Source organism: Netta rufina (genome assembly GCF_964035555.1).
Source record: "Netta rufina genome assembly, chromosome: 3".
In the NCBI taxonomy this organism is placed as follows: domain Eukaryota; kingdom Metazoa; phylum Chordata; class Aves; order Anseriformes; family Anatidae; genus Netta; species Netta rufina.
The window spans coordinates 71,891,662-71,918,822 of NC_140125.1; the positions used below are offsets into that span (position 1 = coordinate 71,891,662).

General features: G+C 36.2%; 1 protein-coding gene across 1 annotated transcript in view; it reads right to left on the reverse strand.

The window, feature by feature from the left end:
* ATG5 (autophagy related 5) overlaps positions 1 to 27,161 on the reverse strand; it is a 78,745-nt gene that overhangs the window by 16,407 nt on the left and 35,177 nt on the right. The window contains exon 7 of the mRNA XM_084284118.1: positions 11,756 to 11,873. Within this exon, the coding sequence (XP_084140244.1) occupies positions 11,756 to 11,873 (118 nt within the window). The remainder of the gene's footprint in view (positions 1 to 11,755; positions 11,874 to 27,161) is intronic.

A 27,161-nucleotide genomic window follows, 5' to 3' on the forward strand; every position in this document is an offset into this window, starting at 1 on the left:
TCCATAGCTATTCCACCAGGAATTTGGGGTAGGACCTCCAAGCTTCCAGGAAGCATAGCTCTAACGCAGCCCTCAAAGCAGGCTGCTCTGCAGTGATACCACCACTCTTCTGCAGAGAATTCCAGCAGTGCTGGCTTGTAGCTTCCAAAGAGAATAAACTCAATTTTGAAAAAAATATTATTCTGCTCTGCCGAGGATTTTACTTTCTCCATTTCATACTACTACTGTTAATAATAGACTTATAAAACTTTGTTGTGCCTGAATAAAGTCATTGGCTTTCTGACAAATTTAAAGAGAATAGTCTGGAGTCTGATACTAATAAAACTTATTGGGTGGCCGACAGAATAAATTTAGCTGAAGCTTAACAAATTTCCAGAGGCTGGTCCGAGAAACGGGATTATTTCCCTATTTGCTGTACCTCTTCCTGCATTCTACTCTTTTGAATGTGCATGCAAGTGCATGCCCAGAAACCACTTCTAAGTCACTCTGAACAAGCATATTATTCTTGAGATATTAGAAAAGTTGCTAGATGGAAGAGAAAAGACTAGGAAAGGGGCTGAGGACACGCAAGTTACCAAGCAGATAATCCTTGTATGGTTGATTGAGGTACAGTTGGATCCAACCTTAAAACAAAATTATGCTGTTTTTGCAGCAAAGTTTTTGCTGTTCCATGCAAAAGACCACAACCAGCTCCAGGCCCCCCACTTTTTTTTGAGGGCAAGAACATCATGAATACAGAAGCCCTCCCCAAATATAAGAAGCCACATAAAGAGCAGAGCTGCCACAGCGCTAACCCTTAGATTATTTGCACCTTTATACGTAGTCATGACTAATAGCTATTAGCTCTATAACCTCAAGCCAACCTCAGGGCTTCCATCCCCTTTGAATCGAAAAGGCCTACTAAATCAAAAGTATGCAATTTTAACACAGAAGAAAGCCACAAATCTTTCCGCTTGAACTTTAAAAAAAAAAAAAAAACACAACAACCGGGCCTGATAGGTATGGGGAGGTTGTGAGGGAGAGGGGTAAAAAAAATAAATTAAAAATCGAAACAAAAGAGGAAATCAGACAGTTGAAAGGCAGATACAGATGGATACTCTAAACTGATGGCCTGGCTGGGGAGAGAAAACAGGAACAAACAGTGATTCACACCAAGAAGGAGATAGATATGGTGACCTCTAACATGGAGAGCACCATTTTCCACCATTTTCAAGGATGCTTGGAGGTGGATTGGTTTAAATAGTGGTCTGGATTTCAGCTCTGACCTACTGACTCTCACAGCAGAAAAGGCAGTGGACTGGAAGCTGATGGCGAGACAAAAATGGATTAGCAGTAATAAGATTGGGAGCTTCTAAACACCTTTCAGTATGTCTGCACACTACAAGGCCTCTGTGCCTTCACAACACTGTCATACCCACGTGGGGAAAAAGTGTAGCCATTAAACTGCCTAAGACTGAGCAGGACTAGTTATATTTCTATATTTAGGTGGCCTGGAAAAGTACCTCAACACTGCCACCTCAACTGCACTGCAAAGCAGAAACCAGGCTGCAAAGAGCACAAGCACCCAGCCTTATTAGCTAGACATGTGGAGCAAAAACTTCCTACGTCGGTTCCCAAGAAGCAGCCAGGATCAGGATGCTGCTGTACTGCTCTCCTTGCGTTGCAGCTCCCATGGTCCTGCTAATTCTGACCTCAGACGCTTACTTCACTTCAAATGAGAGGCATTCACACTGCATCTGTTTAACTCCTCTATTACACTGTTTGTCACTTGCTTCAAAATTAAGAGCTCACACGGCAAATCTAATCGCAATTCAATTTTCTGTTTGGCTAATTTACTGGAAGTCGGTGCTTAGAAAACTGGGGGGAGAACAAAAACAATTAATATGTAGTCTCTCATACAAAATGCATTAAAAAAAGCTGAGACTTAATTGGAAACAGTCGATCACTAATTTTACAATATCATTCAGTACAGCAAGTCTTAAGAGAAAAATCCTGGAAGTCTTTTTGATCCTTGTTTTATTTCTGAAGGAACTAATGACACTGCTGTAGAAAGAGGTCAGTTCACACAGCTTTTCTGAATGAACAACAATGCTGTGAAAACTGGGATTGATTGATAGCCTACTGTTTGCGTCATTATGTCCAAATGTTTACCATTTGGGTCTTCAAGGAAGCATGAGACAAAAATCAAAACAACCCTTACGAAGACTTCAACAACACTGGCAAATTAAAATTGTATCCAGAATTGTTTAGACATGATAGTAATGGAAGAAAACAGTTTCCTTCTGCATTATACAATTTTTTATCTTCACATCATGTACGATGTCTAAAGTTTCTGGTGGGGAAGAGGAAAGAGGCTTTCCCTCCCCCAGATTCATTCTGTTTGCTATCATTTTAACCCTTTGCATACTCAAGGCATTCCACTCAATGCTGTCTCCTCTTGCAGTTGTCCTGTAGTTAAGATCACACCCTGTACATCCCCTTCCCCTAAGAAGATGAGACAACTTTTAACTTAACCCTTGGGAATAGTTTTATAGGAACCTTGTAAACATGCACTTTTTTTTTGATTGCTATGAGTTATTCACATGCTTCTTTTTGTTTTTTTTTTTTCCCTCAAATTTGATAAACCCTGTAGTACAGAACTTCATGTCATTATTTCTGAAAACAAAGGTCCCTTAATCAGCAGCTGGAACACCTATCACCAGGTGCAAAAAAAAAAAACAAAAAAACAAAACAAATAGGTAACAATTATATTTATCCATTATAAATGACATTGACACTGTAAACATGGTAGTCTAATCTACCTAACCTCAGTAAAACAGCGGTAAATTAAGGAAAAAGAAAGACAGTAGGGAAAAATAGCCATGGTTTAATCTCCCTTTAGACATAGAACTAATTTTGTCTTTCTTTTTTTTTTTTGAATACCTATAAGTAAAATGCTCCATCATATCAACTGCATGATCTTATGCCATATTTGTAGGCAATAACACGGTCTTTAACATCATCTCTTCCTTTCCTGTATACCAACTATAACTAACCAGTCTAAGAGATCCCAGGCAACATAAAGCTTCATCTAAGCCTCCATAATATATCAAATTTTGTTACGAACAGTAGTAACATTAAAAAAAAAGAAAAAAGAAAGACTGCCTTTCTAGAACTGAAATTGCTGCTGACAGCTCCAGTTAACTTCACAAGGACTGTCCAATTAATACAACCACTTTTGTCTGTGCAGGTGGCATCCAGAAGTACAGGAAAAGAAATGAGAAAAATTTACAAGCTGTGGCATGACTAATCAAAATAATCTGATTCTAACCCTGGAGTTTTCATGAATACCCATTCCAAGTGAGTATTCATGAAAACCAAGCTGAACTAGAAAAGACATCTGTTATGGGCTTAGATTCAGAAAGACATGGTACACAGTCAAGAGAAGTAAAACTAGGAAGTTTTTGACTGCTGTCTGGAAAGGATCTTCATGAAATTTTTGGATTATGAAATAGTGGAAGAAAGGGGGACAACTGGAGTATTTTGTTCCGGACTACCCTATGTAGCTAGGATATTTGATTTCTTGGAAGAAGCTGAAAAAAAAAAAAACAAACAAGAAATCTGAACTGGGAAATAGAAGAATGCAGATAGACAGTCCCTAAGTAAACATTTCAGGTTTTCATATCCAATAGCACAGAAAATTTTTGGAAAACTCTACGAAACTGAAATATAGATAATCAAACACCACAGGACAGAAGGATGGAAAGCAAGAAGAAAGAAACAAAGCAGAACTGACAATAACTACTTCATTGAAATATCTGGATCTATTTTCACTACATGAACAACGAGGTAGAAACAAAGGCAAAACCAGAAACAAAGAATCCCCCACACTAATAAGAGACTAACATGACTGAGAACTAAACACAAACTGTTTAATATGCTCAAATTGCAGAAATTGTGAACATTTACCTCGAAAGACTTGACAATGAAGTTAAATCGCTTACTTTCTGGTAAGGTTTCCTAGTAAGTTCTAGGGAGTCATGAATCAGTAGTGCAGGAAGAGCAACTTAGCACATTTAAATATTACCTAGACAACCTTTAAATATTACCTAGACAACCAAAGACCTCCCCAGGTTTGATCTCAATTGAACTGAGACTTTAGATGAATTTAAGTAAGCAGTATTTATGAAATTCAGTAACAATGCAATGTAATGATACAGAGCACAGAGTAGCCATAGCATAATTTCAGACTGAAATGTCTTCCTTTTATGACCTGGCAACATCACTGATAAACTACAGCTTGTAATTACAATAGCTAAAAAACAGAAAATGAAGTGTCTTAGATATATTACAGTAAGCTGCAATGGGGAGGAAGAAGAGATTAGCTAATTAGTTTGGGGGATGGGAACCTTAATGTTAGTATTTCTTAAACATGACAAGTAGGACTTCATTGCTTCCCAAACTTGTTGTCAACACAGGAGGATCAGAATGACAAAGAAAAAAAGAAAAATTTGAACTAACCAGGATGCATCAATATTAACGGCAAGGTGATCAATCAACATTTTTGTATAACCAAGGAGCTAAACAGCTGGCAACAGCAGAAGAGACCTTCCTTAGTCAGTTAGCAGCTGTCAGACAGCCACCAAAGAACATGGACATTAAAAACTCAAACTGAAACTTGGGGATGGCCTCAGGCAAGATGTTTTCGGAAGCAACAGCGCATTAACGCCATTGTACAGATGCATGAGTGAGAAGTGATGAACCATTCTGATAACCCACGTTTAATACAAATGCTGACTAGAACAGAATAGAAGGTGGCTCTAAAAAAATAACTTACTGGAAGAGGGCTAGTGTGTGGTCTGACACTACGTCAATCTCAGTGTAAGAACAGGATGCCAGTCCCAAACTTTCTTCTACCTGATGACTTGGTCTTACTGTTTCTGCTGCCCCACAACTGCAACTGCTGCCTGTGAACCTGCTAAATATGCACCAAGGAAAAAGAAAGACTACTCAACTAATAAGAAAATAACTGATTTAATGTATTTACTATCTACATACTTAGGTAGAAGAATAGAAAGTGTTGTTAGATCAGTTCTAACCTAGTTTTCCAGGAGAAAGGACTGTCCTCCTACTGCTGTACTGTGAGGTTAAAGAAGCATCTTCTCCAAAGGTCTTCTCCACATTGTATTATTTTTAAAGACATCTACTACCTTGACTGGTAGCAATTCTTTTTCTAGAGGTAAGAGGTATTCTTCAAAGCAGTCTCCTAACATCACCCACCCTGCTTCCTAGCTATTCAGTGTTCTTTTCTCAGCAGCAGAGCTCTGTGGGATGCAGCCTGCTATGAAATAATTGGACAGCTTTCACAAACGAGCATAAGCCATAGAGAAAAATAAGTGTTTTTTTTTTTTTTTTTTTTTTTTTCTATTTTCAACAGAGTGGAAAATATTCATATTCGTTAAATTGCCAAATTTTAAGTTTTCACACCATACTGTTAGGACACTGTTCATCTTTAGGATACCATATGACTACTTGCTCACGATATAATTTTGTCTTATTCAACTTACCTATACAGCTTCTATGAAAATTAGTCAGCTGACATAAAATGTGTCATCTTTAATGTAAGAAATTGCATTATATTTGCCTCAAGATCTGGGTTGAAGGAAGTGACTTGATTATACCTTCAGGAAAAAAATTATGACTGAAAGATAATTAATCTCCTGGAAAATGTAAATATGTTTTGGAGTCTCAAGTTGAAAGTTAAAACAAATCCATCTATACTTGAATCAGGATGTTCAGAGGAGAAAAATAAAAAAAACACACCAGGGTCAAGCTATTTTACCTGTCCTCCACCTGACAGAGATAAAATGAATAGGATTTTTTCATTGACCTCAAAAACGTGCATATCTAACCTCATTACATTCAGAGAAACTGCAGGTAACTACAGTCAACTTAAGGTCATTTCAGAAAGTTTTAAGAAACGCACTGGCTTCTTGGTGCTTGTTCTAATTCAAAGTACTGCTTTTCTTCCCACTTTCTCAGCATTTCTAGTAATGTGTAAATTGCTTGATAGTGTTTTGACAAATGGGTTGCAAACTGCTGTGCTCTCCATGACAGAGATTAAGCTATTTAGCAACCCAGAGAGGTGTGCACCATACAGCATTAATTAAGTGGGGTAATATACACATAATTGAATAAAGGACCAGCTTGAGGAGAAACAGGGAAGTATGGGTTGCGGATAATAACTGCTCAAGTTTTTTTTTTTTATTTTTTAGACAACTTCAATATACAATAAAAGCCTTGAATAAATAGTTTCATAAGCTAATTTAAATAAAATGCAGTATTTAAACAATTACCCACAGCCTGTAACAGTCCAAAGCAATACTGACACGGTATTTTACAAGGAACGTTTTAACTATGAGTGTTTTAGTGTCACCATGCAACCTGTTCTACTCCTGACAACGTCCTTAACATAATGTTTTCAACAGTTGCTAATCAATGTATATATTAAATCCACATACAAATAAATACGTTATTTTCATTGAAATATTTTTTCTCAGCACAGTTGAAAGGGAGACTTAATTACATCCATGTTTCCTAAAGCAAAGACATATAGACACCATGGGTGGTTCTTGAAACCATTCCCTTCCTCTTCTTGTGGTGGTCCTTAAGTATCTGGCAGCAGGAACAGCTCACATACATGGCTACAAACGCTGAGTCTGAAAATCATATATTCTGTGTTCCCACGGCACAAAGCTCAGTTACGGATGTCACCATAGACAGGCCATCACCACAATTACCATGAAGCTTCCAGTTGAATGAGAAGTCATTGGAAAAGACAAAACCATAGAGGAAAAAGGGAGAAAAAAAGTACAACAGATGGAGGAAAATGGAAAGAAGCAATCTCACACAGACTGTACTGCAGTGACAAGAAGATGCAGCTAATGTCACTGATGCACTGATTTACTAAAGAAGCGGGGGGGAGGGGTGAAAAAAAAGAATCAAAAATTATCCAAGTTACTTTTTGAAAATAAGAGTGAGAAAGGTTGAAAAATTGCTCTGCCAATACCTACTGTCTTCAAGACTATCTTTGATTAGATATTACTATATTTTCTTTGTTCACAAAAACCAGGTAGATTCTGAACTTTGATAATTCTGAAAAAAGTCTGAAGATCCTAATGTGGAAAAAAGTTTGCCATCATTTTTTAACATACACTTAACAGTGTATGTTATTTTATCACATAAATGCCTCAACTGGAATAAATTTAAATTATAAATAAAGACAAAACATGTTTACAAGATCAATAATTAGAAAATATCAAAAAAGGTCCAAGAAGGACATTTAAATTGTCAATTTAAACAATCTTGAACAGAGGCTATTTTTCTTTCAGAAACTTTCAGAAAGATTTTCTTGTGGCAAGAGATGGTATTATCTTTTTATACATGACATATTAGACCAAAAAAGACAGAAGCATACATATTTTTTTTTTTTGAGGAAGAGCAGAAAAGTGATGAGAAGCCTGGAACTTGACTGCAGAGATTGCCTGGCATTTGTACAGTCAAAGCCCCAGAGCTCTCACTGATTCCAAGTACAAATGATCAAGCTGTTCAGTAGCACTCAAGTTATTCACTACTTTCCTGGTGCTCCCATCTGTAAAATGGGTGGTTTCATAACTCAGCTTGCCTAGCATCACGTAAGAATGAATTCATTAGGGGAGAACTGAATCCAACTCCCAAGGGCAGTATTCAGCTGCCTTAATCATAATGCTTCCTGAAGTACATTAATTCTCCATCCATCATTGCAACAATCAGGAAAATGATTTTTCACTGCACAACCTAGACAGTCAGATGTGCCTAGACAAAATTCTCACAAAAAAATAGGTGAGGTGCTAGAGAATAATTACAAATTGTATAATGATCAGTGGGCACGTATACAGATATTAAGATCGGACAGGCAGTCCACAATATTGACAACTCCCAAATTTCAAGGATTCAACTTCAAATGTAGTTACATTCATTTGAAAGAAAACACCTGTGCATAGCAACCCTGGTTTCCAAAAATGTTTGCAAAATAAATTCTCATATATCCATGAAGCAGTCAGAAGCCACTCAGCCCTACAATCTCCTCTGCATTTTGAGCTGATGGGGCATGTATTGACAGATGTAGCCTGTTAACCTCTCAGTGTATCAGAGGGGAAATGAGTTGACTGAGTGGAATTCATGGAGACTGCAGCAGCACACACATGCTGAGGTTCAGCAGCCTCAGGAGTCTGTTCCACCTGCTGGAAAACGGAGAATTTCATCCAAGTTACAGGCACTAACATTTCTTCAGGCAAAATGCAAAAGTGACACTATGCAGTCTGGTGAGTTAGTGGTTTGAGTGTTTTTTTCTTTTTATTTAATAGCTCAGTGCTGTAGTACAGCATGAGCATTTAAGAAGGTACACATCACATAAGAATAGTGAATGAGATGGGTAGATTAAGCCAAAAGAACAATCAAAGCTCTTTCTCATATTCCGAGAATGGAAAGACATTAATGGTGACTGGCATATCAGGAGAGAATCCTTAGAAACTGAGGAGATACTGCATGAAGGCAAGCACTATGAATATTTTTAGCAGAATGAATTTTAAGATGAGCAGACTGAACGGGACATACTAAAAGAACTGTGCCGAGCTAAGTCTAAAGGGTGTAAGAGAACAGCAAGAAGCAAGAGTAAGGCCAAGGCTAAAAAAGCCTTAAAGAAATACGTAAGATTTACATCAGTGAGGATGAATGTCATTCTGGGAGTAGCACTGGGAGAGTCATTGGAGACAGTGTATTACTGGAACACAGTAAAAGTAGAAGAAAGTTGTAGAGATGATTATCAGAAGTCAGATGAGCCAGATCAGACTGAACCAAGGTGCATGTAGGAAAAGGAAGCTGCTGACTAGACAGAAAACATCACTCAGATGAGTCAGCCTTTTCTGTTCTTTCCCTTCTTTTTGAATTCATCATCTACCTTTTCTCAGTGGGCTAAAATAAGCAGATTGCTGATTATCTCTTAGGTCCTCTCCCTCATTTATTGGCCAAGTTGAATCTCCAGTGAGCAGTGTATAATAGACTGGAGCAGTCAATCACAAACCAGTGCTGCTCTTCACACCTCTTTTGTGCACTTCCCTGTGCATGTTCCTCAGCAGTAAGAATCACATGCACCATCACTAAGTTGTCACAGGCATCCAACTTTTCAGGTAATTTTCCATAACTGATCCTTTCTCTATCATCCCTCAATTTTGCATAGTTCCACTGTTTGATATCTGACTGCCTATGCACCCTTATCTTCTTGTCTGGCCAGCACAGGACACTCTTCTCAGCTCTGAATTCAACTTGGTTCTCCAAACAGTTCTCTGGGCCACGTGAATCACGTCACCAGCAAGGCCTCCAGCCCCATTCTTTCACAAACGCCTTATTCCATCTCAAGTACACGATCCACTTGAAATGTGCTTCTTTTCCTCCCTCATCCTTTTATCATCTCATATCCCACTTACTCTGTCCAGGTGTTCACAGTTATTATGTCATGTTCTGGCTTTTGCCCCAATCTCTTTCATCCTACCACATTGTTTATAGTTGCCCTCCCCACCACAGTTAATGACTCCCAGATCTGTCATTTTTTCCCAGACTACTTGTTTAGTCAGTCTGCCTCTCCCTCCACAGCCTCCTTGTATCAGTCCACCTCTGTACAGTATTCACGTTACTTTCTGCACTTAGCTCAGACAACTTTCCTTCTGCTAGCTCCTAGGCAGGAACACTCGGAGTGTGAGAGGAACAATCAAATGCAACACCACAAGGCTGTGCTGCAGGAGAAGTTCTGCTGAATCCCAGATAGCTCACGCCTGTGTGAAGAATCAAAAGTTACTAAACCCTTCAGTTTGCACATTGCACAGTAGAATCTTAAGGATCAAAGTAAGCCAAAACTAAGCAGATTTATACAGAAACAGGTACATTCCAATACAAATTTCAAGTCCCCCCTCTTAAGTGTAGGAATCATATCTGTTTTAGTTTCTTTTCTACCAAGTAATCATCAGTTTTTGCTCCCGCTGAGTGAACAGTACAGTTTTTATTTTATCCTGTAACGAAAATGAAACACAGCAAATTTCTATCCTGACATTAAAGGTTGGTGCATTTGTCAACTTCTGCAAAAAAGGCCTACTAATGGGAAGCGTCATGTAACTGGTACTCTTATAAAGTCACATTACACTTATTCTTTGAATGACGTCAGCAATTAGCACTCAGTGATGCCATTTCTAAGCTGTAAATTACACATTCCCCACCTGAAGGTTTAGCAAATCCACATAAAAAAGACTATTCATTATAACCTGGAATAATTTCCATACACATGCTTATTGAGTTTCTTTCATTTAATTTGTGTTCTTGACTGTCTTCCAAATCAACATGCATTGTCTCTTACCCATATATTTAAATTCACCTTGTGTGTTTTCACTAGTGTTTGTAGGATCCTGAAACTTGAGTACTTAAAGATGGTTAAACTTGCTTGTGCCAACATTCAAGTATCTATCTGTATCTCGCTTTATCATTTGGACAGTTAGTTGAAAGTATTACCTAAAATAATGCTCTAAAATTGTTGTTTCAGAAAAAAAGGGACACATGGTAGCAACATTCCACATTTTTCTTACCTTTTGTTATTTTTGGAAATTGTTTCCACGTGTTAACAAGTATTAAGCAGGAGTTAAAACATACTTTGATGTTCTAATAGATTTCTGAGGTCACCACATTTCTTAAAGAAATCCATGACAACTATTTGACCTTGAAATATGCTTGCATACAACATTTCATAGATTTTTACAGTGTTTTCAAATTTAGTGCTGTACTGTGAAAAGGTGCTGATACTACACCAATAAATTCTGTACCACAATCTTCTCTATAGTACCATACATTTCTCAAAATGAATTGTGATTTACTGACTGAGAATTCACCCATTTATAGAGACTGGTAAGACACGACAGCAAGAACAAGATGGAAAATGCTTTATATGAAACAATTTAGATGACAGTTTACAGAGTACACTGCTTCCAAATTTATCCCACCTAAAAACATGAATCAGTGTTCCAACAGCTGTAATCTCTGAGGCTAATATAAAACCCTCATAGCAATGTTTATCTGAATAAGTGCTGATCAACAAATGCTATTCTATGAAATGGTATGATGCTGTGATGAAATGATTTGCATCTTGGCACACAATACTTCTCAGTAACCATACATAAATCTCTTTTCTAGTACATTTTTAAAGGTCAGACCTCAACGGGAAAAAAGTTTTCTCAAAATATCTTCAATTTAAACTCATTTTAGAGTTAGCCTTATGAAAAGTTCATGCAACATAAAATTAAACAAAACTTAAAATAAAACTTCTGTTGACTTTGCTTTAAAAATATTTGTTAAAACTGCAGAAGATAAAATATGTATGTTTTTATTAATATTAGCATGATGGCAATGGTACACATGCGTTTTAAAGTAAAATTTCCTCAGATTAAATTTTCATGAGTGCCTAAGCACTCAGTTTTATCCTCACTGCAGGTGATATATAATTGGCAATATAATGGACTAAGGAGGAGTAAAATCTGAAACTCTGGTACTGAAACAGAGTTCTGCTTCCAAAAAAAATATTTTGAAATAATATATAACATTTATTCTTATTTTATATATAGTATGTATTTACATATAACATATATAAATAATAAATATATATAGATATTTTATTGGACAAAAGTTGTTTCTACAGTACCTTCAGGGGTGATAGCACTAGGACACACATCTTTTAGCAGATCTCCCAAAGTATGCAATTGTCCTCCTGAAGCAATTGGTCGAAACAGCTTCTGTATAAAAGGTCTCTCTGTTGTTGCCTGTTTTAATAACAAAATTAGCAAAACCAACAATTTAAAGACCATGCAAATATCTAGTATCATTATCTGAGACAGGCATAATGTAGGACAGAACAAGAGGTTGCAGCAGAAGCAACATCTGGCTTTTTTTTTTTTTTTTTTTTTTTTTTTTGCATTCCATTCATATGCGGAGGGAGTTTGTTAACAATTTCAAGGAAGTTGACACTCCAGGAAACTGTGGAAATCATTTATAAACAGTGTCCTGGAGATGTAAAAGTGTTAAATTATTTATTAAACACTTCTGTTATGGGAACAGAATCTGCTTGAACAAAGCATTTAAGCATTCTTAATTTGAGTAAATGCGCAGTGAACACAAACTTCAGAGATCAGCATATGTCAGTGTTTTCCCAAGTCAAATCAATACTGTACCAAACATCCAATACCTTCTCCAACAGTTTATCTTACTTCAGGAATACATTAAGCACTTTGAATGGCAAACATTCAAAGTCCATTCCTTCATTCATACCTTTACAGCTCAAAATAGGTGATTTTTTTCCAGATTTGTTGAAAATTTCAAGTTATTACAAACCCAAGAGACAGAGCATAAATTTTAAAAATTGGTGTTGTGTTTTGACAGATGCAGTTATTTAAGAACTGCGGTTATGTTAGGGTAGTCTCTTCTCCGTGCATCTGTGTACACAACTTCAGGGCCAACAAGGATCTGGTATTGAAAGTACAGGAAAAGTTATTTCCTGATAACCTGATCTCTCCTCCCAAACTTGGCACCTCAGCTAGAAAACAGGATTTTAAAACACCATATTCAAGCAAACCCAGAATTATTGCTGACAAATTTCTACTAGAAAGCAGCTGATGTGGCTGGCATCACAGGTGGCTGGCCTCCCGTAAGCTGTACTTTCGTCACAGACAGTTTTAAAGGGAAAAAAAGCAAGGCAAGTCAGCGCCCATCTCCAAATTTAATTTCTTACCACTCAAAAAGTTGTTCCTGACCAATTACACTGTGGTAATTCAACAATATAAATAAACACACAATTAACATTAAAAGTGTTTTATCTTGTGGTAGAGCTTTGGGGGAAAAAAGTAAATATATTAATAAATTTGAAAATTAAAAAGACTTCAACAGAAGTTTTAATGTGGTCTGTGTCACTTATCTACATGAAAAGTCAGAAATAGCAGACTAACGATAACTTAATTGTCGTTCACCTCTCTGAAACAGCAAGGAAAGGAGTCTTTTTGTAATAGTGGTAAACTACATCAAAGTAATCGCAGGGCAGTACAACAGAGAGCTGCTGACACACAGCTACTTGCTGCTTCTTGCCAGCAGTCTCCATAAATGGATAAATAATCTTTTTTTTCCAGTTTTCCTTATAAAGACCGATCAGATGGAGCTGCCTAGCTGCTGGAGTCAATTCTCCGTCCTCAGGGTAGCAGAGGACGGACATACACAGCGCTAATGAACCATCCGAACACTTGAGAAATGATGGCAGGCGCACAGCTGGCAGCATGCACCTCACACATGAGTTTCTATCAAATTAATTTTTCACACAAGTCTAATCACAGCTCCCAAGTGTCTACCATTTGAAGTAACAGAAGTGGAAATAAGCACCAGAAGAAGGCAGCAAGCAGAGGTGGCTATCAGCAGCAGATGCTTAAGGTATGAATTTCCCAGGTGCTTATTCCATTTTTTTTTAAATAAATTACAATTTTTTCCTACTTATAATAATTTAATGCTATATTACAGCAAGAGGGAAAAGTCCAAAAGGTATTTTCTAAAGGATCTCCCACATAGCTGATGACTGCTGCAAAGTAATACTCCTCAGCTGTTATATTGAAGCATTATAGAAAATGAATTCAATTTTAGATTTTAAAGTGTTGAGCAATGCAGATGTGGTAACGTAAATAAAAATCACTGGTCTCCATCAATGTTAAAATGATAAAAGTAACTGCATGTTAATTGTTTATACAAAGATTGTGGTTCGCATATAATTCTACAGGAAGAATATTACCCCAGCATGCTTACATTTCTTCCCTCCCATATAGCGGATGCTTCATGCATTCAAAGAGTCAAAAGAAAAGTCCCATCCTACAATCTAGGGTGTTTATAGGAGAACTTCTCAAAGTGCCTTAGTCATTCAGCAGCATAACTCAACCTCAGAAAAAAATCTTCCTGTCAATCCTTTTGAAGTGTAGTAGCTAGTAATACAAACCCAACCTGACTACAGCTTTCTACTCTAGTATTTACTGCAACAACGCAGCCAACATGAGTAAGCGCTTACATAATGTTATATTCTGTACAATATTTGCTTAATCAATCATGCAAAACAGTCTGTAACCTAACCCACAGACACCACTGCGTTAACTGTCGTAATCTACATCAGGTCTAAAGTGTGTTATTTCTACAGCATCCATTGTTGTTTTTTTTTTTTTCCAAGTAGGATTTTTATAGCTTCAACAGAACACAGCGCTTTTTGTATTTTACAGCCCCAACTTATCTGGGAGCTGTTCAAAAGATGCTGGGTGCTTTCGCAGGGTACTACAGGTGAGTAAATCAGTACTTATTAATGATAAATCTGCAAGGTAAATGCCCTCAAGCATGTAAACATTCTAAGATAATCACCTGGCCCAAAATTTGCAATGCATTTTACACGGATCACATCCATAATTTAGTAACAAATCAAATGTTGATGAAAGCAAATATTCAATTCTTAACACACCTCCTAAGAAGCTGGACTTGTGCAACTGAAACCAATCATTCTTCTATACTACCTACACTGCCCCACAAATCTTGTTCTTTACAGAACAAATGACTTTTTTTTTTTTTTTTTTAAAGAAAGATTAAAAAAGATTAAAGTGTAACAGTGATAGAAAAGTGGCAGTGAAAACCAAAATTACACCACAGTGAGAAGAAATACATTAAAACTACTTCTGGGGGAATAGTCGCATTGAGAAGAGTTATAGGTGAAGTAAAGTTTTAAGAGGACCTTTAAGGCAGTGTAAAACCCCACAAGATCAGAGACAAGCTATATAGTTACATATTGTGTTAGCAATTATAACTTTCTTCACTATCTTCCTGCCAAAAAGAGTATTCAGCTTGCCTGGTCCTTTTCAGAATCAACAGAAGATCAAACACTGCATGAAATCCACAATTTAATTAGTCAGACATTTTATACAGGATGCATCTGAAAATGAAAAACATAACTCGTGAACTGCTGGGTTTTAATCTGGAAAACTCACAGAGTTACCGCTATTTCCAACTGCAGGAATAGATGTAGTTTTCCTGACTAAATATTCTGCTGCTACTCTAATTGTATTCAAACAAATAAAAGCTACCATACATATTGAAGCCACACAATAAAAAAATTCCTTATAATTCCCACATGCACATAACTTGGCAGCCTAAAACCATAAAACTTGACTTTCTTACACACTCTGTATTTTCAGAAATTGGCCAAGTTCACAGGCTGTACTGCTTTGTAATGAACCACTTTCCACTAAAAAAGATCTGACAGAGTTTATCATTTTGTTTAAATCAATTTGAAGTCTACCAAGCTTTCAAAGGAGCAGTAAGAGTTTGTACAGGGATTCAAGTTACTTTATGTAAAAGGGAAAGTACAGGCACATTTACTACTCCCTGAAAATAAAATTAATTTTAACAACTTTTATTTTTCAGTCAAAAATCCATTTTAGATGTATAAGAGAATTACATCTTCTACTTTGTAGAAACGTTTCCAATTAAAAATCTTAATACACAGCGCAGAAGCGACTAATTTAAAAGATGACAAATTGTTGTAGCCACAGAGCTATCCCGTACAGTGTCTGTCTGAACGCAAGATGCTGCAAAGGCCCATTTCAAATACTGCTCTTTCACTGGTGCTGAAACAGTTTTTTTCTGCTGGTATTTCTGGGTCTGTTTTTTGGCTCCTTTTTGCTAGAAGTGCTAGTTCAGAATGATTTTTTTTTTCTTTCTAGTGTTAGACTAGAATGATTGATCCTTCCACTGTGGAAAAGGCAAGATGAATATTCATTTAAAACAAACAAAAAACCACCCCAACCAAACAGAAAAACCCACACTTACTTTCTGGAAGCTATCCAGGCATGTTATCAGACTGAAAGATTAAATGGAAATGGCATTAAGCTCAGGTAACACAGAGTATGTGTCAGAATCTGAAAGAAGTAGTTGTGTGTGTGTAAAAATGTAAGACCTGAAGACATAGCCTAAGGTGGTGCTCCTGAATTTGCTGTGCCTCCTTTCCCAGGTTTTCTGATTTTAGTAATGTCATCTGTAGTTGCTTCATCTGCTACATATTTTGACTTTCATTCAGAAACTAGTCATGGTTTACGAGATGTTACCTAACCTAACTCAAACTCATTTCATGTATGCTGATACCTGTGGAATAAGGCCAATAAAAATATTTGACAGGCTTCTGGAAATAAATAATATAAAATAAATTGTTAAAGATATATACCGGAGACCTTTCACGTGCATAAACAGACAACGTTTCGTGGCCAAAAGAAGCCAGCAAGTCAGTCTCTGCAACAAACAGCATCGGTGAGGTAGGAAGGAGAAGAACATTTGAACAGCGAGGCAAATGTTGACCGTGATCATCCAGGAAACACAAGCAGGTGACTGACTACTCAATAAACAAATCTCACAGTAGATTTAGCCCAACTCTTGGTTATTATTCTGCATTACTGGAATGCCTGTAGGCCACGCAAGCTGGTGATCATAGCAGAAAGCAATGATGCTTGCTTTATAAGCAGAACTGCTTGTGTGCCTAGACCTCTAACTTACCCTCAACTTTCAGTGATGCTATTCTATACTTTCTATCTCTAGTCATGCTCCTTCCTAAGTAAAAGCAAACATTCAAAACCAACCATTCGCTTTTGCAATGACCAGTGTAACTCAGATTTAATCACTCTTACAAGTTAGATTACACGCTGCAAAATATTTCTGTATAAATAACATGTCAATAGCCATAGCAGTCTTTTTTTTTCTCCCCAGTTTCCTGTATATTTATTGTTCATTTTATAATTTATGTTTTATCCCCCATTGCATCTTAAACTTACACTAGGGAGTCATAATAATCTAGTGATACTCATTTGTATTGCCCCCACAACAGAGTAAAGGGAAACATGTCACTAAAAATATCAATATTGCTTAACTGATAATTGTGCTTCTTATTTCATCATTCACTTAATAAAAGCTTACAAGAAGAGCTAAGCAAATGTGCTGAAGCTAAGATTATCTTAGGCACAGACTTGTTATGTTAAACTACAAATTCTTCATTTCAGTTTCATTTGTAATTTCAAACTAAAAACACAGGAGACACCATATTATTTAATGATTTTTTTTTTTTCCTGTGGTCTGATGTTACAAACTCATGTTTTTAACCTTAAAATATTTCCAAATTCACAACTGCTGCTATTTCCCAACATACCTTCTAGTTTATGCTTCTAATTAAACAGATTATGAAAAATCTGTGTGTCAGCTGGAGTCTCCATAATTTTGCTTCAAAAATTATTTCCAAAAATGATTATACACCTTCAACTATTTTATAAGCAATCATTTTGTGCTTCAGTGAGCATAAACTTAAAAACCTTTATTTTCAAAATATTCTAAGAAATATACTTCATGAAAACTAGAGACTCAAGCTACAGCATAACGTGAAATTCATTACTTAAATGGCAAAACATCAAGGAACTTCATTTTCACTACTACATCATAGTATAATATAGCTATATACAAATACTATATTCTAGTAAGCAGCTGCAAACTTTTTTTTAATTATGTAAAATAATCCATGCTTGTTACTTACAAATAATATTAAAGCTGTGTCCAATTCCTAAAGAACGTCATTTATTAATTTCAAATGGCAGAAGTATTTTCTTAATAAGCTACCACTCCTCGAGGTGCTGAGAAGCAGCAGAAACAAAAACAGAATCTTCTTTGATACTAGAGACATCTAAACTAAAAAAAAATACCTGTTTGATTCTCACATCCTCATTAGGTTTTTGGAGAAGTTTGTAAAGTTTGTTTCTTACCACTTCACAGCTTCTATGACAGTCAAATGATCAAGAGCAAAAAATGATTACTATGCCAGGCAAAACAACAATACTTTTTTAATCACCCAAAACAACTACTTTGTCTTTTGAAAATCTGAGTTACGCTTAGATTTTTACAGATTTTTTTTTATACAGAAAACTAAATTTCCTCAGATACATCTATTAAAGCAACTCAAAGCAAGTTACCTGCCAGAAGCAAAAGGCAAGATCACCTATATGAAAATTCTGATACAAATCGATCTCTGAAACAGTCACATGAAGACTTCTCCAATGGAATCAAATTGTTATTACAAAGATTTCCAAAGGAAGAAAGTTTTAGTCACTGTAAGTGTAATCCGAGTACAAACCATGTTAACTGTTCCTTCCAGGGATTCTGTATAAACTTTTAAACTGCAGGCATGCAAATAAGCAAAGCTGTTCTATCACTTACCTCCAAAGGCTTAAGATGAACCAATTCTAGCATGAAAACCAAAAGACTTTCACCAAGTTTGTAGCTTTCTTTTTGGCTTTGTCTATGAGAAGACCCCAAAGTAACCATTTTCTACTAGCTTACAACATTCAAGACTACACGACGCTCCAGACTAACCCTTTAAGAGTATGCTCGCAAATCACTACTCTGATGGCAACAGATACACAAAAAGGAAGAAATTTAAATGTTGATAACATTTATCCCACGAGAGTGCTGAAACAAGACATTTCTACAAGCCTGTCCCACTTACAAGAAATGGGAAAACATCTTTTCTAAACTCAAGTCTAATTTACAACTTCAGCTTACGGTTGCCTCTGCCATTCCAGAGCACAGAATTTCATGCTACGAGCTATTTTCTGATGACAAAATGTACCTTACCTTCAAAGAAACTCAGTGCTCAACCAGGATCAAAATGCAACATATTAAAGGCCTCTCTCCTAGTTATTCATTAAAAATGACTTTAATGTTATGTTGTTGCTAGAACATATATTTTATCTTTGCCAGTTTCTTTGACAAATGAATGAATGTATCATTCGCATTGGAAGCATATTAGTACAGTTTGGATTAAAGACATTCTCACAATAAATAGACATCACAAACTGATTACTCAGTTTCAGGAAGATTTAACCTTCCTTTCCTGGACCAGCTGAGAAATTTACACAAACTTAGCTGCAAATGAATACCTACTCTCCTCCATTTGCTTCAGCTAGCCCTCATTCTCAACATTTAAGTGGTAGCTTGCAACAGGCATCCACAGAGCCCCTGTAAAACATACTAAATGAGAGGTACAACTCTTTTCCTCCAAAATAAAAGCAAAAAATAATAAAAAAAAAAAAAAAAAACAAGTCCTACCATAAGCAGTCAATGATTATATGAAAAACAGGCTGAAGTTAAACTCAGTAAGAAATATCCATACACACATGCATATATAAGCACACTGCAAGCAGCCTCAAAGAACTTGCTCTTCCTGAATCATCTATTAAACTCCATCAATGTACTTTCTTTCCTAAAGCAGCAGGCTGACCCTTGCTTTTTAGCTCAACAAACCAAAGTATGCACAGGAAAAAAAAAAAAAAAAAAAAAAAAAAAAGAAAAAGGAAATGACCTATTGTTTTATCTGCTTGAAAATTGTCACGTTTCAAATTTCATCAGCATTTTTTCTGAGCTTGTATTATGACACAAGACAATGACATGATTTATCTTTACACTATAATCATACCTCCCCTGTCCTGCAACCCAGATCTTCCAAGCTATACAGGACATACCCCAAACACCTTGCTGCTTTGTTGTGTACTTTTCCACTTCACTTGCTCTCTAAGTTATTAGGACTGGAACACCACCCACAACAAAACCAAAAGACTATTTCTAGTATTTCTTTAAGTACTCTCTGCAAAAAGCAAACTTCAACTAATACATTTCCTATTTATGGTGCTGGTTTTATTATTTTTGCTTTGAATCAGGCTCATTCTGCTTTGTTAGATTTCAGAATTTTGTCCTGCTAACCTGCAATGTCACGTCACAGTTTCAAGTGTAACATACATCACATTACAAAATACAGCTAATCAAGATTCTTTGAATTCAAGAGCTAAGTAATGGTTTTCTATGTCCACAACTAAAAACCGTAAGATGAAAGGAAGGAGTGTAAACGTGCTCAACATACGTCTATCTAGAATTACCAGAAAAACTGACTCACTGACAGGATGTGATAGGGGTTGCAGGACTAGTTGTAAAGTTGACACACAGAATAAATCAAATTACTCGTCCCGTCCCTAATATATTTTTAACAAATTACATATTTTCAGTGGCTGTAGAAATTACAGTATATTCCTGATTACAATCTATAGGAAAAATACATCATTTATTTTTTTTCCCCCTCAAGTTTGTATTAGGATTTCAGCAGTTAAATGGTGAAAAGAAAGCTTTGGTTTCCCTCATGACATTTTTATGGTGATGAGCAGGAACTTTATACTCCCTAAAATTTTTAAGACTTATGCAACAAAATCAAAAGATTAAACATTTGGGATACGCTTTGTATATACAATTCACACTAATAGTCATGGTAGCGCAGAAACTCATCACTAGATTGAAGCTAAAGATAATTCTATGAATACCTGTATGTACACTTTGATATAGTTCTGAAAAACATATTTGGATACAACCTTAAAACTTCTTATTCCTCAGTCTATATGTAAAATTATGAAAATAACATAACCTATTAAAAGAATGCATACCATGTAGGACACACAAACTTACTCAGTGGATCAACATTTTTCCCCTATAAAAGCATGTGTCCAAATTAACCTCCAAATTGATTTTCTTACTTTTGCGTAATTTAAATGATCAAGAAAATATAAACTTGCAGTTAAAATTATGACCTGCAATAATCTCAATAAACCTTTTGAAAATTTTATTATCCTTAAGAACACTCAAAGTATTTACAATTTGTGTAATACCTCTAGTTTTTGAATATTAATGATCATGGTTTTAAAAGCAAGAGCAATTATACAGTGAGTTCCTTTGGTGGAAGTTGAAACTTGTTATGGTCTGTTATGTGGCAAATGTTATGACAGGAATTGTTACAAGTAATAATTATGTCAAAACTAACTAGTATCTTAGCTGAGACTGTAGTTAAATTAAAGCCACAAGTAGAATCATAAACACATCTGAAATAAAGTCAAAATTTTACGTCGTAGGGCATATTACAGTTATGCCTAGAAAACAATATTGAACAGGTTTTGGTCAAGGAACAGGTTAAGGACTATTCTCCTAATAATATGTGGGCAACAATTCATACCTTTCTTGAAGCCTTTCATTGAGCAAAGCACACGGCATGAAGCAACCGCAGTTCTACCCTAACTTCCTACACAATTAACAATAATTTAGCATTATTACAAACCTACAGAGAAATATGGCAACTATTTAGGTTAATTTTCCCCACACGCATTGTTGAGGTCCTTTACTGGCTCATCATTCCAAAAGATGAAAGAATCATTTAAAATACCTCTCTTTTCCATATTATTTAAATTGGCAGCATGCTTCCTTACAAATCCTTTAGAAAAAACTTTACGTAAGAGCAACAAAATCAGTTATTACAACCAAGAAAACCATTTGAAAGCTCGACTCCTTTCACATGTTCTCCTAATCGGAAAAAGAGATGCCTACTTAGAAGATACCTTTTACCAAACTCAAGTGATACAAAATTTAATGTATTTGCTTAATTCTAACACCTCAGGTTAGAAGGCTTAGTTTCCATTTCTATAACACTTTCTAAAGATGCATCATCTTGTTTATACTGATTGTGTCCATTCCACCACATCTCACTATGCAGAAGAGATGCCCCATTTCCTCAGTCGTCCTAGCGGCCCTTTGTTGGACTCTCTCCAGCAGCAGCAGCTCCATGTTTCTCTTGCACCAAGGAATCCGCTACTCCACGTGTGGCCTCACCAGAGCAGAAGGGAAGGATCACCTCCCCGACCTGCTGGCAACGCTCCTCCTCATGCAGTCCAGGACGCCACCCAGCCTTCCTTGTTGCAAGGGCCCATTGCTGAGCTTCCTGCATTCTTTGAATTTACAGGTTATCTAGGGGAACCTTTCCATGCGAAGTAACAGAATCTTGCAAGATGTTCAGTGATTATATTATTTTCCAACTCAAGCAGGTATTCTCTAAAGAGTTCTCATCGTAGGACCTCAGTCCCACAGGATACACTTGAGTCTACCTGGTGTAAGAGTGGTTGCAAACTGTGTAAGTTAGGAAAGGCCCTGACAGCACCACTTCATTTTAAAACTGTTATTTCCAAGCAAGTCTGCAGCTGGTTGGTTCCTGTTCCATTGCTGCTGGAAAATATGGATTATTTAACAGTATTTCTTCCTTGAAATATGTTCCATGTCCATAGAAAATCTTTTTGCAAACTGCCAAGTTACCTATGGAAGAACAAATTTACTCTTTCTTTCAGTAATATAGCAATAATTAACAAGTGTGAAGAGGCTCCTGTAAGTCTGCAAGATATTCCCTAATAAGTAAAGAGCTGAAGGAGACTCAACCCTTATCAATACTCATTTGTATCCTGAACAACTCAGAAAAGATTTGTAACTGACTATGCTGTTAAAAACCCTGTTTTGAAGTGGCCAGCCCTCTGTTTTTTGTTCTGCTGAACAGATGAAGAACTCTCCCCAAGGACGCTCCCCAATCAATGTCAAAAGATAAAGACCACAATAAAACAAAATATGCAGCAAAGATTTGATCTGGGATGCATTCAGTTACAAACCAGACTCTGACAATGCAGTATGTTGTGTACTGACCTGAGAAAACCCTAAGCATTTAGGATTGTCCGAAACCTGGTCTTATTCTTACAGGCAGCAACATAAAAAGGACTGGCTGTAAGAGCTTGCATAGTCCAAACTTTTTGGTTTAAAGCACTGCTTGGAACATTAGTAATAGCTAATAACTAGTTCTAAAGGGCCTTCCTCACACAGACCCTAAGAACAGATTCATTCATTCCACAGACCTCCAGAGAGGAAACCTCTCTCTTACCAAAGTGAAAGGACCAAGATCTCTAAGCCACCTAACTGTAGCAAAGTAAATGAAAAACCCTGAAAAATTCATCTGCAGACACAGTAAATATATCCAACTAAATGAACCTTGCCAGAGGGGGTAGAAAACCTCTAGAACTAAAAGGGGCACATGCTGTAGTCCAAAATATTCTTACCTAGAGACAGCAGCTTTGCTTCACAATGATCTAAAACCCCAAACTGCTTCGTGTTTTATGGGCACTTTATTGTCATCTGCACTACAATATTTCTGACAGGGAAAGAGCACATCTGTAATGCTATAAAAACTATGCAGCACGTGCTGGAAGAAAAAGGGAACAAAGGTTTGAAAAATGATGTTCATCCAGCTGCTTTACAAGAAGGGTTTAAGAAAAAGAGACACAGTTTGGGATACTGAAATCACAGTGCAGAATGTCCTTAAAATCAGTGTGGTTTTTTTTGTTTGTTTGTTTGTTGTTTTTTTAAAGGACAAGCACTATCTAAAGCATATGTGCTGTTACACCTTGTAGGTCATTTTTAATAAGTGTATATGTATTACCATAAGTTCCATTACCAGTCCCATACAATAAGTTACAAGAAGTGCCACTCACATTCATGTCAGGATGCCGAATAAGCACGGTTAAATACCATTCTGTCTGTAGCTTGGTCCTTCAAACGATCCATAAAATCTGTTTGTGCAGCTCTACATTATCTAAACAAATGAATTTGTAGTATTTAACCTTAAGTAAATTGCACTGTTCCTAGAAGGAGGAGAAAGTCAAGACTCAAGAGGGTGATTTCACATACAACAGCCAGCAGGCGACAGTCGATAAGGTCAGAGAGCAACAGAAAGGAAACAGTAGAAGCAGCTCCAAGATACGGGTTTGTTGAGTGCTGAGCAGACAGAGCTCTACAATGAAGCATGGCCTTGAAGTATTAAATCTCCTGCCCAGAAAAGGGCTCATATTTGCAATTAGTAAAATATCTGCAGCACAAAAGTTGAATGATAGTGCTTTTCACAGCTGCAGCCCTGTGATTTCACATATCCAGAGCTAAGCCTCACATAGAAGTAAGCAACTGAGTATCGACTAGCTGTGAAGCAAACAACTCTGGAAATGGATTCACATGCACAAAAGCCAATGTTAGATTGTTTGCTTAAGAGCACTGAATAGTACAATACTTCACACAATACTGTCAATCTACTTCCAGCATTAAAATCAACAATTCTCCTCAATTTTCCACAATAACTATCAACTAGAAGCAATTCTTCATCAAGCATAGCAAGATCTCAGACACTTCTACTTTTTGAAGTAGAAAGTGAACACTTTCTGTATTTCCTGATCCTTAATTCTGTGCAAAAGTTAACCTGCCTTTAAAAAAAAAAAAAGTAAATTCTACTTTTTTTTTCTTTAAATGGTAAAAAAAAAAAAAAAAAGATGGCATACTGACACTGACAAATGCAGAGTTAACTTTTTGCATCATCATTAGGCTCTTAGCTTTATTCCTATGCAATAGGTACAGCATACACTGCACAGCCACAAAAATACTCCTTGAAGATTATGTTCTTCATCCCTCTGAACCATACATGCTTTTCCCATTTTCCGAATGCAAAGCAGTTCAGATTTTTTTTCCCTGGTATTACTTCATAGTACAAGTGACAATCATAAAGGAGTGTGGCTACAGATCACAAATTTCAGGAGATAAAGTTTCCTCCTTATAAAATAAGAACGACCACATAAATGATCAGAATTAATGATCATTAAAAAGCAGTAATATACTAAAAAGCATTGCATTTAAATGCCAATCCAACAGTAACTCTAGACAGACCTAATTCAACTGCATTACTGCTTCACTTATTGTCTTCATAGCAACCTCTCAATATATTCTATTTTCAAGAATAATTACTCAAAGTTAAGGTGAAGCGCAACTTTTTTTTTTTTTTTTTTAAAAACTGCATGCATCGTTTAACTTTCATTACAAATTTAGGATGATACATAAATATACAAGCACTCTATTTTAATAAAACAGTTTAGGGAAATAGAGCCACAACAATTCAAACCTCGTAGTTTAAATTAGCAGCACGATCATTTACATAAACTTCTTTATTTATGAATTCATTATCATAAACCAACTCTGAGAAAAGACGACAAATTAAGTTTTATGCAAAACCAGTTTGTTGAAAAAGTAACCTACCGATTTATGATTAGTAAGTGCATAAGACATTTTGGAAAGATTAAGGCATTTTCAAATCAGAAATAGACATTTTTTCCCCTACCAAAAATGTTAATTATCGCACCACAACTAAAAATGTTATTTTAGTTATGTTCTACTAACAACAAAATCTATATAATTATTTATTTAAACAAAGTGAATTTGTCATTTTTGGGATACTTCTGATCTCCAACACACCTAGATTCCTCTAAAACCTAAGAATATCTGATAAGAGACTTAAATACTGTCCATTTTTCCCCAATACGAATAACATATTCCTAATTCCTAAATATTGGTTAAACTAGTTATCTAATTCAGGACCTCAAAAAGCTATTTTTCACACAAGCAAAGCTTCTTTAGTCTTCATATACAAACTAAATCTACATTCAGCTCAGAAGTATTACTGTAGCTCCTCCTGACAAGCCTGAGCTAGGTTAAAACTATCCAACTTGGTAACAGTTGAGCCATGGCTCAGGGCAACTGCCCAGGCTCAGATTTTACAGCCTCCTCTTCTGCATCTCCCTCCTTATGCTCTACACAACTTCTACAATAGCTCTGAACTAGTCAGGTTGACAGTTTTACAGACAACTCAGGCACATGTACGTAAACTTTATGCACATATCTGAAAACAAATGATGTTTCTAATCTCAGATTTTTTTTTTTTACTCTGATTGACAGCTCCCATGCCACACAGATTATTAAATACACAAGGTTGATCCATCAAAGCTTTAAAACTTTCTCATTCTTAGAGCTTTAATTTTGGAAGAAGTTTAAAACTGGTGAAAATATGATACTGTTTCTTCAGTGCTGCACCAGCTATTAAAATAAGTCACTCCGTGTACTCAGTTGTTGATGAACCAGTGTTTCTTTTCAGCACAGAAATTTTGTCAAGCACAGCCCTGTTACACAAATCAGCCATCGTTTCACATTATTTTCCTATTTATTCAACATTCATCTCTGCAAAAGAAAATTTTTGAAGAAATAGATTGATCTATTTTCATCAGGTTCTTTATAAAAAGAACCTTACTACTTAACATTACTTTTAAGATATAAAGCTCAATAAGGTATTACACAGAAGTCTATTCAAGAGACTTTTGTATTAGCCAACGAGATGCTGAAACCTGCTGTGTTGTGTTGCCCTCTTCAGGTTGACAGCAGTTACATTTTCTACTTCTGCTTGACTAGACATTGCAATTTCACCTCCTGTCATAATTTCTTTTCAGATTTGCAATTTCAAGTAGCAACTAACTTTATCCTACCAACACTTGAAGTGCTTTTGACCTAAAATTCTGCAGAAATAAACTTTACATATGGCCTCTGCTTCTCCCTAACTTCAAAACCAATCTTGAGGATTATCATAATACTAGCTAGTGTTTAAAAAGACTGTAAAACTTCAGCACTGGTAAGCGATCTCTGATGACAGGTTAGAGAGCTCCACTGATTCACCTTATCAAAGGAAACTGAAGCTACTCAAATTGCTCCTAAGTTAGTGAACTCAGAGGTTAGAAAGTCAGAAGGCTTTAAAGTGGTGGAAGGCAAAGCAAAATCTAGAAACTGGTGTTGAAGTCAGAAATTCAACCTTGAAATGCAATGAGGTTTTTCACTCAAAAGGAAAAAAAGTTTAAATAATTAGTATAGAAGGACAGGTTCATTTTTGCTCAACTTGAAAACTTTACAGGTGGATCCAATATTCTTCCAAAATAATGGTTTTGATCAGTTTTTGGGTGCTTGTCATTACAGAAGCCAAACTGTGATATTGATTTGTATAATTACTGGCTTTGAATTGATCATTTGAGCTATGCAATTTATGTGGAAATAGTAATAAAAAGTTTTTCCTTGTTTGGGAAAGGGCCATGCTTGGGCTTCCAATTCATTTATAGAGCCAGGTATTAATAAAGTCTTAAAGTATTTAATTCCCCCCTCACATCTACCATGTCCTCCTTTAGAGGACGTGGTAGACATTTAAATCTATTTAGACATCTCAGAGATGCAATTTTGACATAAAGAGCAACATGTTTGAT